The sequence below is a fragment of the Ostrinia furnacalis genome, unplaced genomic scaffold (assembly GCF_004193835.3).
Source record: "Ostrinia furnacalis isolate ACB-3 unplaced genomic scaffold, ASM419383v2 OfSCF1152, whole genome shotgun sequence".
Classification (NCBI taxonomy): domain Eukaryota; kingdom Metazoa; phylum Arthropoda; class Insecta; order Lepidoptera; family Crambidae; genus Ostrinia; species Ostrinia furnacalis.
In genome coordinates this window covers 23,100-35,444 of record NW_021131391.1, presented here as the reverse complement: position 1 = coordinate 35,444, position 12,345 = coordinate 23,100, and the positions used below count along the sequence as shown (strand labels likewise).

Sequence of the window (12,345 nt, the reverse complement as noted above, 5' to 3'; positions counted from 1 at the left end):
AGTGGGATAACTCTATCATATCAGAATTTTCAATTAAGTGCTGGGACTGACAGGGCATAAAATATTAGTTTCGGTCTTACGAGGCTTAGTTACAACAGGATACTGCAAAAACGGGAGTTAGCGGGAAAAAACATTTGTTTGAAAAAATCTAAACCGCGTAAGATAGATTCGATCGATTCGCTATCTAGTATGAAAATAAACCTATAACTAAAACGAAATTTATTGCCTACTGTGATAGATTTTGGCGCATGTGATGCAGAGGTGTTACAGGCCGGACAGTGATATTATTGACGCTTATGGCAAACCACACAAGTCCGTCGGATACGGTTGTTTTTGGCGCAACCAGGAATTATCCCGTACTCCATCGGGAAGTGGTTTAACACCTCCTGGGAAAGCACAGATGTTCCGAGGTTGGATGAAACAACAGCCGTATCAATTTCAGGTCCCTTAAAATGATTTTCCAGAAGTTGTTTGATCAATCTCTGTACTCAGCATCTGGTCCTTCTTGTCGACGCCTCCCATACATATGTTGTAGTCGCAGACTACAGTGGGCTTAGATTTTTCTTCCTCAGTGTGAACGCCGACACCATGGTACGTAGATAGCATCGCTACGCGATTGGTATCTCGGCATACCAGGATGTCGATGTCCCCACTCGTGGAAGCAGAGATTTTTTCAGATTTTCCAATTCTTTAGGCACACATTTGCGGTTAGTCCGCAATGTGCCAACACAATCAATCCCTAAAGATTTAAGGACACGGACAAGTGGTGGACTGTTGTAATAATTGTCCATCCACAAGATGTGTCCTTTATTCTCGAGCCCTTTTATGAGCTCAAGAACAAGGGATGGAATTATTATACCTGATACAGGGCTATCATCCTGTCGTTCTGATTCACCGTGACCCGCGTGCACCTTAAATCTATATAGATTATAGGTACCCAGTTTGGTTTTCACAAACTTCATAACTTTTAGCATATCACTTTAGAGCTTCGTGACGTACGTGGGCTCCCGCCGCAGATCCCTTGAGGGGACGAAAGCCGAAACACGTGTCACGTATTTTAATCTTTAGAATCAGTTTAAAAAAATTAAAATGATACCTTAAAAACTCACAAAGTTCCAAGCTTTTTTTGTTGTCCCATTATCCGCACGCGAATGTAGACATCGTACAGCGCGCGGCACTTTCGTTGTTGACAACGCAATGTTTGTTAATAATAATAAATTATTCTTTATTCAAGTAACCAGGACTCAGTTTGTTAGTAACAATTAGTTAAGCTTTGAAAACATTTTCCATCACATTACAATAAAAAAATCACCACTATTTACAATAATTTCTATCCACAATCACTATTTTTAATTAATAATAATTCTCAATTTTTGACTTAGGCCGAGTTAATTAACGGTCCACAAGATGTTAGCGTGGCGATTATTCAGCTACCACTGGCAAAATTCAATACGTTGTGCCCTGTCATTTTCACACAGCTCCTGAGCTCGACGGAAGTGGTATGCATATTGTCCATCATCGTGAACTATTTTCCAGGCATAACTTTGGCTCTCATTAAATGCTCTGCCAGCCTGAGTCGTGCTTCTCTCAGGATTACTGGCTATGAAGTCCAAAATTCCTTCTTGCCCTGTTATAGGAATGCGGGGAATCTAGCTTGGAAACTATCAAATAGTTTATTAAGACATCCCACGACGCAATATCAACTCACAAATTCTTCAGAGATTTCAAACAAGCTGATGTGGTGTCAAGAAGTTGCTTTATTGAAGAGGCGGACTCATTAGGTATTACCTTTTGTGAAAACAATCGTTTCAGGATTTCATTTGAGTTGTATCGTTTGTTATTGTAGCGACGCGTCAACTTATCCCATGCTTCTTGGTAATTTGTCTCTGTAGTTCTTCTCAACATGTTTTCAGGTTCACCCTTAAACTGGTTTTCAGGTAATGTAGCTTCTGAACTGCACTCAAGTTTGCGTTGTTATGGATAAGTGAAGTAAACATATCTTGAAAGCTTTGCCATTCTTCATGTTTAACCCTCCCGTAGTGAGAGGGTGGAATTCCCTCACCCTGAGCACTCCTAGCCGTTATCACTCCTATCACTCACTCCTACACTGACTAGGGGTACTACTAACTAGTGAATCAAACACCGTCTTGAGGTCAACTGAATTCAAATTTATTCTTTCCTCGGTTATATATAAAGGGCGGGCAAAAAATCTGGACACCGCGTGCTAATATTTTGCCTTAATCTAAGAGGTGCCATCTATCGGCCAAACTACGTGAACTACCCGTCATCTAGCGCGCGGTGACATCTATCGGTAAACCTTAAACCGACGTCAACACTTCATAAAGACCCAAAAAGGAGGGTAGTTGTATCTGTGGCAGTTTCACTTCAACACTCATCTGTACATTTTGACTGTCTTGAGCTGAACCTGAAGGATCGAAGCCACTTCCCTTCTTTAATTCCATCTTCATTTTGATTTTGCTGTCAGTATAAATGTCTTCAACATTTTCATCTAAATCTTCGGTAAAGTAGGGTAGTTCATCTCGTTGATCTTTCGTCGCGGACCCTATAATCTTGTAATGAATATCGCTGAACTTCTTCCATAATGTTTCCAAATTCTCTAATTTTGTCTCGATGTATAGTGAAGTTAATCTATTTTTAGGTGTTTTGAGCCAACTTTTATGGCTATAAAACTGTTAAGTTGGGATTAATCGTTATCCATCTGTTACGACACAATGATGGACACGTGACATCATTATTTGGTTTTATAACCATAAAAATTGGTCTAATTGATCCCAGAGGTGAGCCCAAAGTGAGGTCTTTTTTCAAGTCACATTTATTGTATATCGCGTTTATGTTAATCGTTTATTAAGAAATTAAATGTGTTTTTCTTTAAGGATATTTATTGGGCTTTCAAATAACACCAATATTGTTGGGATACTTTAGTGCCGTGCCGTGCCCAATATTGTTGGGATGCGATTAAGCGATTGTACAAAAAAAGTGTACTGTTTATGCATGTTAAAAGGCCTACAAAGCCAGTTTTTCGATTTGTAGCGATAACAGGTTTATCTCCATCAGGAGCTGTTAAATAAGTCAAGAAATATGTAGCAAATTCTAAATACTCGTTTGTTTTAGAATTTTTTTATCAAATAACGGTTTTTTGAGAAGGGCATTCATTTAAAAAGCTAGAGTCTACTTTATGAAAGTTTTGCAATATCTGTATGTAAACATTCCTTTGCCTATTTTTTCTAACATTGTCTTAATTGCTATCGCAAAATGTTCTACGTAATTTATCATGTTGAGACTACAATAGTTCAAGGCTTCTTTTTTATTCATTATATTCCTTGAATGCTGTGAAAATGTGAACATTTGTTTTTACATCAGTAATTATACTTTTTTTTTAAATAAATTACAGTGATTTTCGATCTTTTTATAAAAAGCAACAAACATAAATGCACAAGCATTTATTTCCCCAGTTAAAACTTCTTCAGAGAGGTATAGTCCCTCTTCTTCTTCTAGGGAGAAGTTTTTTCTTTCTGTTCATAGATTTGTGGCCGGGTTATTTAAAATCATTTTATAATTAAATTATTGATAATTGCATTGCAGAATTACCAGTGCCTTGATGAGTTAAATTAGTTAATACTGCTGTTTTTAAAGCTGCAACAAATTGACCAGCAGTTGGATTAATATTAGCTCCACAATTTTCCGAACAGGTTTTCCAGTAGGTCTTGTTGCAACCTGCGTGTGGACAGACTTTTGGATATCTTTATGTTTTTGATAAGGATTTTCCACACCTGTTCTACTGCATTTACCCATCCGGGTATGGACCACCAAATAATGTTTTCTTTGGAAGGTGGTGCACGACTAGAGCCCACAAAATTTAAATTTTAAAATACATTTCAATTTTTTTCATGAAGTCCAAATGAGGTGTACTCTTCCTTGTGGAAAATATTTTTCCTTGCCTCAAGTCTGTGAAGTCACTGTTGACTGTTGAGTGCCAAATAAATATTTTATCCATATTTTCTATGACGTTGACTGTAGTGGGCTTCAGTAGACAGTGAACCTGAAAGTAAATAATTTATTATATTGTTGCCCGCGAGCTGCCAACCTATAATTAAGGCAGCACTTAGATTAAGTTTAAATACGCTGTAAATATTGATTGTCTTCTAGTGTATGTCTTGTTGGTTGTCCTATTAAATAAATTAAAATAATAACTCACCAAACAAAAATGTTGCTGAAGAAAGTTTCGATTTTGTTTTACAAGATGTTGTTGTTCAGGAAATAATCCAATGCTCTGAAATAAATGATTTTATAGAAGACTTTATACATATACAGCGTGTATCTGACGACGTGTAAAAAATTGTGAAGTTCTGGCTAGAAATCTAGATTACAAAAAAAAAAATTTTTTTTTATAATTCATATGAAATTAGCATACCACAAACCAGTCCGCGAAAGGACCGAAAACCATTGTTACCCCAGCCGGTGATTGTATACGATTCGTTGACTCAGTTTCTCCTTCGTACTTTTTCCGGACTTAGGACCGGCAAAGCAGCTAAAATTTGAGTTTGTGTTTATCTCAAATATCAAAAAACAATTACAGAGTATAAGAATTGTATTGAAAAACTATTTTTCCTTAAAATATTTAGCAACTCATATAAGTTATTTATTTAGCAATCACAAACCCAGTTTAGGTGCTTTGGTGTAGTTAAAAAAATGAATCAACTATGTACAGTCGCGGAATGAAAAGGTTCGTCACCTTAGTGTCGGTTTTCGTTTGCACTAGGTACTGTAAGAATCAAACCTGCCAACATAACCGTGCAAGAAACAGTGCTGCTAGAAATAAATAACTATGACGTTTGCTAACGAATAAGGTTTTTGCTTGTTTATTTTTCTATCCCATCAGTGCAATGTCACAAAATGTAGTTTTTTTTTATTTAATAGAAATAATAATGGCCTGTTGAACCAACAAGAAGGTTTTAGTTTATCAATCATAATAATCTTCTTGACAAGATGAATCGTCAAACAACTTTGATCTGAATAATTTTGAACTTTACTGACGAACAGTTAAATATCATTTTCCCTAACTCGAGATTATTCTGTAACATAGTTTCAAAAGGTAATATGTGCTCGCGATTCGTTGAAGGAATCAATTTGAAAACTGACGAACCTTTTCATTCCGTGACTGTACAATGATTGTCATTTACAATTCCCTAACTAAATTTAAAAATTAAAAGTTACGTTACTTGCAACAAGTGTTTGAAGTGGCGTCCATTTTGTGCTAAACATAATGTCACACGACGTCGTAAATTATTTCGAAGAATCGAAAGAATAATGTCATTTTTTTTACTTCTTCGAAGGCACTTTGGATACGCGTTCTTAGTTCATCGCGATCATTTACCTCACCGTGTCTATCGGAATACACACGCCTTTTGATGTCACCCCACAAATAAAAATCACAGGGCGTTAGGTCTGGAGAGCGAAGTGGTCATGTATCGGGCCACCACGACCAATCCACCGGTCTCCGAACTGTTCATCTAGGTAGTCCCTCACTTGACCCGCAAAATGAGGTGGGGCTCCCTCTTGCTGCCAGTACAACTAGGGTTACCAGGGGTTAAAATCGAAAAGCCAGTTTCGAGAGTTTAACAGGGAGGCGTCTAAAAGATTTTAAAAATTCGACCTTAAAGTCTTCGGTGCTAAAACCCCTCTCTTCGCGTACGCGTAGTATGGTCCTCGCATCGTCGGGTGTAAGATAGTCATAGACCTCAAATATATCCTCGATGTCATTGAAGTTGAAGTCTATTGGTAGCGTAACGGGATCGAAGCCCAAGACGCTGCGTGCTTTCTCAGTAGGCATTTTGGTGCGCTTCCTGGGGCCTGGAAATCATAAGCCCTAAAAAAGCCTCATAAGCCCTAAAAAGCTTCTTCCTCCCCTTGGTGGTGGCCAGCAGGTTGGAGACGCGGGGGCGCCTCCCCCTGCATAGCACAGGTTACCACCGCCGTCGGACGGGATTGGCCTCGTGGTCCCGGCTAATCCTGTCGGCCCCCCACTAGGTGGGGGCGTGTTGGGTCCCGCCGTGTATAGCGGGACGTCCGCGGAAGGCGCCTTGGTCGTTTCTAGTACCCAAGGCGCCGACCACTATGCGGCAGAGGGAACACCCAAGGTTTTTAGTGGGTTCGAGCCCCACATAACCTGCCGTCCCCCGGCGGTAGGTATGGATAGGCCATTTTCCTGGGTAAAAAAAAAAAAGTTTCAAGAGTTTAAAAATCCTGATTTCTTTCAAAAAGTCCGGTCTTTCTTCAGTCGTAAATAAAATTCAGTACAGATGAAGCTACTAATTTAGTATAATATTAATAATGTGCGTAATTTTCACACAATATAATTTCAACCGTAGGACTTGCACTTATATTTCTGGCCACTGCCAACAGCTTTTAAAAAATCTTTTTTCGACGTAATTTAACCATAAAATTCTTCACATGTCATAAATGCTTGAAATTATATTGTGTGAGAAGTATTGCTCTTATTGACTCCACAGACAGTCTGTTCCTCTCCTTCGTCCACTGTGAAGTCATAAGAGAAAATACCCGTTCCACATTTGCATTATGGGGTACAAAAAAAGTAATGACAAATCTTCAGTAATTCGGTAACTCGTGTGATGTCGTTGCACGCTTCAAAAAATATTACCCATTTTTTTTCAGCTTGTTCCACATAAAAATCATGTTGTTTCGAAGAAAGAAAATTTTGTAAAATACAAAATTCTTCAAATAACTTTACGTCATCGATAGTGATTCCTTTGTTTCTCAAAAATAAAAGGGATTCTGTAATATTGTCAAATTGTAACTCCTGATTTTGCTGTAGTGTCATCCATTCAAAACATTTAAATGAGTCCAAAGGCTTTATCCATATGTTTATGTAATTTATACATTCTTGATACAAATTTTTCATTTCGGTATTTATCCTGTTGCGTTCGTCGTCGTTAATATTATTTTTATGAAAGAGGTCTCGTACTTTTAAAGGAATGAAATTATGTTCGATCCTTTGACTTAGTGACTCTATTGTTTCCTTCAATGTGCAAAGTACTTCGGCAATTGAGTTTTTCTCCTTTTCCAGTGTTGCGATTCTTGAGTGAAATATAGCCGTCAATAAATGCAGATAAAACAAGTATATTTCACTTGTATCACTCTCAAAAAACTTTTTAATGATAACTGGAGATTTGTCTCCAGTTAAAAAGTATTCTTTCAATGCCTCATATAATTCAAGGATTCTTTCAATAGCCGGAAAAAGGCTGAGCCACCTTGTCTTGCTGTGACACAGCAGTTTTTCATAATTTATTTCAACGTAATTGCATAATTCTTTTAAATTTTCTGTTCGTACAGTACAAACTGAAAAATGATTGAAAATCTTCATTACTAAAGATTCTACGTCAAAGTCCAACAAATCTGTAGCATGACGTATTGCATTATGCAGAATATGAGCTGGACAACCGACACCCACAATTTCGTGATCAGCGTTGTTATTCAAGTGCGTGATCACGTTGTTACCTACATTTCTAGCAGCACCTCCAAAATTTACATTAGCATTATCGCCAGTGAAAGAAACGCACTTTTGTTTTAAATTATACTTTTGAAGGGTCGTCAGTAAATGATTGGCAATAGTCATCGAAGTTTCGTTTGCCAACGCTGATAACTCAATCAATTTGCTCTGTATTCCGGTCTTCCTATCAAAGAATGGAATAATTATAGGAAATATTTTTTCAGCGTTGTGATTACTGGCATTAGTCGAACACCCGAAAAATACAATGTCTTGAAGTTTCTGTAGAAGCATTTCAATAGAATATGGTGCGATGACATTATTAATAATTGCCTCAGATTTTGTCCTCGCACAAGCTAAGCTTCTGGCCAATTCCGAATCAGAAAACAGTTTTTTAAGTAATGGCGAAGTACAGTCCATGCTTTTATACGATTGGTGATGTTTAACCACATGAAATGCAAGAGTAGCATCAACTGCGCTATTTTTATCTTTTCCTTGCATAGAAACAAAATTGTCCAACTTACTTGTAGATGCGCATAATCTGCTCTGCTTTTTATGCTTCTCGGTATTTATATGCTTCTCTATATCAGCAGCACCTTTGTAGCCTATAGAAACGAAGGAATCACAAAGAGTACACTTAACTTCTTGTTCGTTTCATCCTTCGCTGAACGACGGATATTTCGACTTCAATATATCAGTAAATTTACAGCGTTTTTTACTTGAAGATGCCATTTTAATTGTTGATATGAGTGGTTCTAATCGATATAAACAAACACGACGTCTGTCTGACGCACGCACGCAGTGCACTTAAATAAGGTAAAAACGAACGAATTACGAATCGAACGAGTGAAAATTGGGCAATCATTCCGCTCATTCACTCGTTTTACTATAGGCGGGGAATTCCCGGCCGCGAAACGTGCGGTGCGGGGTGCATTCGTACGGCCCCGCGCGCCCGCGTCCCGCCCCCGCGCGCAGCGTGGATTCCCCCGTTCATAAACAACATGGAACCACGGCAGAGCGCGCGCGCGCTAATCGCCTGGTTTAAATTTAAAGAATGATAAAAAATCCGGTCTCGAATGAAATCCGGGCGGAATCCGGTCTATAGCCTGAAAATCCGGTCAGATGGTAACCCTAAGTACAACCCACTTAGCAAATAAATGTAGAGGCACATCTTCTAACATATCTTATACTTCATTGCGAAGAATTTCGAGGTACGATACTCCCGTTAATCTTCCTTCAATGAAGTACGGCCCGAGTAGTTTGTGGCCTAGTATGCCTGTCCAAACATTCAGCGGAAAGCGATGCTGAAATGAATCTTTTTTAGTTTTTCGTGGGTTATCACCTCTTATGTCTCACCAGTGTTTGTTATGAACATTGTAAAATCCTACTCGGGTGAATAGTGCCTCATCAGTCCATAAGATATTATCCTGAATGTGGGTTTGTAACCGGTAAAGACTTGGGGGTCGCTGCTCCAGGCAAAATGCAGCAAGTCTTCATTATCTGCTATGTCCCGTAATGCAGAATCGTCTTCAGCATCTAACAGGTGCAATTGGTGCAGATGCTCAGAAGATATATCTGACAAATCTGCTGGATAATCGTTGACATTCCTGTGCCGGTGTTCGCCAATGTTAACGGTGCCTGTATCCAGCAGATCGTCATCCAAATCGCTGCCTGCGTTTTGCTGGATCATGTCATTGTCTTCCCACTCGGCAGTCATTTCCTCCGGGTCTTCGAATAATGATGGTTCTGAAATAAAACCACAATCGTTATAATATGTATATTATATGTACGCACAAGCACACATATTGCGGCTCAGGGTTTGAGTGTTGGATTAAAAGAGTTTTTGTATGTTAAAAATATGGTTCTATTCAATGTTCCACAGTAATGTTAAAAATGTTAAAGTTATGTTAAAATGTTAAAAATGTTCTGAGCGCACCCGGTCGCGATGGTTTNTGGTTCCGTGATTTGCACTAATTAGTTTTTTGAAGTAAAATCGATGCATTGCGAACGAGTGCGTTGATTCACACAATTGAAAAGTGAAAAAATAACACTCACCTTTAGTAACTGCGGGTAAAGATTTTGGAGTAGACGTATTTGAGTCTGGTATGTTGCTGGTACTGGATGCTAAAAAAATAAGTAGTTACTGGTTAAATTCTTGAAAAAAAAAAACTACCTACGTTACAAGCTTTTTTCAATTTGTATATTTCATTGAATTCACTGGGTGTAAATCCGAGTAGCTCGATATGAGCATCCACTACAACTTCTTCCGCCTGGAGGGCCTCCACGTGTTTAATGCCCGTTGAAGGTGAAAAAATTAATTTACGTCGTCTGTAAAAAACATAGTCTTATAAATATTATATCAACATCGACTAATAATTTGTCAAAGTACTTAAAATTATAGCTACCTCTTTCCAGGGGTTTTTTCCACCACCGACTGTATGGCACCAATCTCGACTTCACTGGGCCTCTCAAGGTCGCCGAGGTCAGCGACGTCACCGCTGCACGCCCCAACTGGACGGTCAAAGTATCCACCGAGCGAAGGAGGGGGGTCGAACTTTGAGGCTAAAAAGAGCACACAATACAATATGTGAAAATAGATAATAATACAATAATGTGAAAACCCACAGTAAATTAAAGTAAAACAACGAACTTGATGGCACAGGTTTATCTGTTTCCCAAGGTCTAGGCTTAGGCAGAGGTGGAGTGGTTGGTGTCCCAGGTGTAAGGGGACACTGAACACGGGTTAGAGATATTTTTCTGTAAAATATTTGAAAGTAAGACTACAATTTTATTTACCTCATGATCATTTGAAAAAAAAAACAAATAAGTACCTTTTCTGCTTTTTTTCTGGGGCATCTGGCAGCAAAAAACTAGTTACCTCCTTCTGCTCTCTTAAAGTAAATAGACGGGCTCTTTGTTCTGCTGTTAGAACATTGAGGTTCTTTTTATCAGAAACCTTCTGCTCCCTTACTTTTTTTAAGCCTTCGGCTAGTGACGTTGATCTAAACAAAAAAAAAATAAAACTTAGAAACAACCAACTAACTGTCAAGACAAATTGTGTATGATATACATACGTAGAGGGCTGTACTACGGCTGCTACATGACCGGACGGCGGCTCCAGGACGGCAGCTGGCACAGGCGGTCTAGGCTAGGAAAAAAAAATTAGAATATCCCTTCACAGTTCACTCAGGAGTAGGGTTGCCAGGTCCAAAATCACAAAAGCCGGACTTTGTGCTTCATTTGGCCGGACATTTTACCCTAAAAGCCGGACATGTGACGGGGGGGTGCAATTAGTGTCAGCTCATGAGTGAGTACTATCATCATCGGTTGCTAACCAACATCCTGATGCGTGCGCTTCATAATATGATTCTGTGGCTCGTCTTTTGCCTGACGCGGCAATCAAACAAAAGCCGGACAGGCCGGACAAGGCAATATTTGGCCGGACAAGTCCCTAAAAAGCCAAACATGTCCGGCTAAAGCCGGACGCCTGGCAACCCTACTCAGGAGTAATTAGTGGAAAAAGCAACTTACGATTCCACACCAAGCATTTCGCAAGCACGACCACGACTTCCACCTCGAGCACGACTGCGACTACCACGGCCACGAGCGCCACGAGAGCGTGCTCGGGAGCTTCGTGCCCGCCCATGACCAGATGATGATGCTGGGACCTTATCCATATCTTCGTTTGAGAAAGCTAAGCGATGTGTTAAGCTGCAAAATAAGCAAATATCAGTATCCAAATCTTTTGCTGACATTAGGTATCGTTTATAGATGACATTTTTAATAAAAAATAGGTAGGTCAAATTTTAACAACAACTATTTTTTTCCTAACCAATTATAACGTAGTGTGTACCGCGCTTAGCGCGTAAGCATTTTGCGGGAGAGCGGGTCCATCGGAGAGCTGGCAAGTGGCAACGTGTGGCAACGCTCGACCGGCCGTCCGGCCTGGCCACGCGGCGGGCGCGCCAGTGTTGCCAGAAGGCTTTTGTAACCTTTTAGGTTACTTTTGAACTGCATAGGTTACTTTTAGGTTACACTAATGAAAAGGTTACTTTTAGGTGATTTTTCAGAAATTGTGGAATTAACGTTTACATACAGGTTATTCAGTAAAAAATATTAATAGTGACAATTTAAAAATTATGTCATAAACTGCATTTAAACATGAATTTGATTTATTATTTGTTAAAGAAAATGAATTTTAGCGAATGTTTTTCGATAATAAAACGCAAATCCAGGAAACGGTTTTATACGACCACCGGTCACTTTTCGGTCTTCATGGAATGATCAAAATTTCGAATTTAGGTAAACGATTGATGATCAATTGTATTAATTTACCATCCATGAACAACCTTTACGCAATCGCTCCGTATGAAGGTTACTTTTTATTCAAAAAGGTTACTTTTTTTTATATTTCTGGTAATTTCTGACAAGACCCGACTGGCAACACTGGGGCGCGCGCATCAGTCAGTCGCCCCCGCAACCCATTACGAGACGCGCGTATTGCTGCGCGCGCCGATCGTTCCGTGGTGCGATCAACGTAACGATGTATTCGCAGCGCGAGTGTTATAAAATGGTTTGGTGCTACATTTTAAGTGAAGAGAGTAATTTTAATTTGTGTAAGTGTATTATTATTGTATTATCCACAAAAAAAATACAAACGAAAGTGGAATTATAGCAAATGTTTTCCGTGTGAAATTAACTATACTGTGGCTCGGAAAACTGCAATAGGCACCATCGAGCTACACGGATCGCTCGCTTAATATGTCGGATAGCCTACTGAAGGAAGCCACATAAAGTAATTAGTGTAAATAGCAAATTAA

The 12,345-nt window shown here is 39.1% G+C and overlaps 2 protein-coding genes across 2 annotated transcripts; both read right to left on the bottom strand.

Moving 5' to 3' along the window:
• Window positions 1–5,460: 5,460 nt before the first annotated feature.
• LOC114351490 (uncharacterized) lies at window positions 5,461–8,257 on the bottom strand. Its single transcript, XM_028302732.1, has 4 exons — window positions 8,233–8,257; window positions 6,622–8,130; window positions 5,714–5,871; window positions 5,461–5,592 (listed from the first exon to the last, which is right to left on the bottom strand). The coding sequence occupies exons 1-4, from the start codon at window positions 8,255–8,257 to the stop codon at window positions 5,461–5,463; spliced, it is 1,824 nt and encodes a 607-aa protein (XP_028158533.1).
• A 635-nt stretch (window positions 8,258–8,892) lies between these two features.
• LOC114351494 (uncharacterized) lies at window positions 8,893–11,433 on the bottom strand. Its single transcript, XM_028302738.1, has 8 exons — window positions 11,057–11,433; window positions 10,600–10,668; window positions 10,357–10,527; window positions 10,176–10,282; window positions 9,931–10,087; window positions 9,744–9,853; window positions 9,581–9,649; window positions 8,893–9,271 (listed from the first exon to the last, which is right to left on the bottom strand). The coding sequence occupies exons 1-8, from the start codon at window positions 11,278–11,280 to the stop codon at window positions 8,910–8,912; spliced, it is 1,269 nt and encodes a 422-aa protein (XP_028158539.1). The 5' UTR covers window positions 11,281–11,433; the 3' UTR covers window positions 8,893–8,909.
• Window positions 11,434–12,345: the final 912 nt, after the last annotated feature.

Bases quoted from the DNA above. Each gene is read 5' to 3' on its own strand.
- LOC114351490 (XM_028302732.1), bottom strand. From the start codon at position 8,257: ATGGCATCTTCAAGTAAAAAACGCT. The intron at 5,872-6,621 runs GTCATTACTTTT...TATGATTTCCAG, and splicing joins TACCGAATTACTGAAGATTT to GCCCCAGGAAGCGCACCAAA. The intron at 5,593-5,713 runs GTACGCGAAGAG...TGGTAACCCTAG, and splicing joins ATGCGAGGACCATACTACGC to TTGTACTGGCAGCAAGAGGG.
- LOC114351494 (XM_028302738.1), bottom strand. From the start codon at position 11,280: ATGTCAGCAAAAGATTTGGATACTGATATTTGCTTATTTTGCAGCTTA. The intron at 10,283-10,356 runs GTACTTATTTGT...AATATTTTACAG, and splicing joins CCAGAAAAAAAGCAGAAAAG to AAAAATATCTCTAACCCGTG. The intron at 9,650-9,743 runs GTGAATTCAATG...TTATTTTTTTAG, and splicing joins GCTACTCGGATTTACACCCA to CATCCAGTACCAGCAACATA.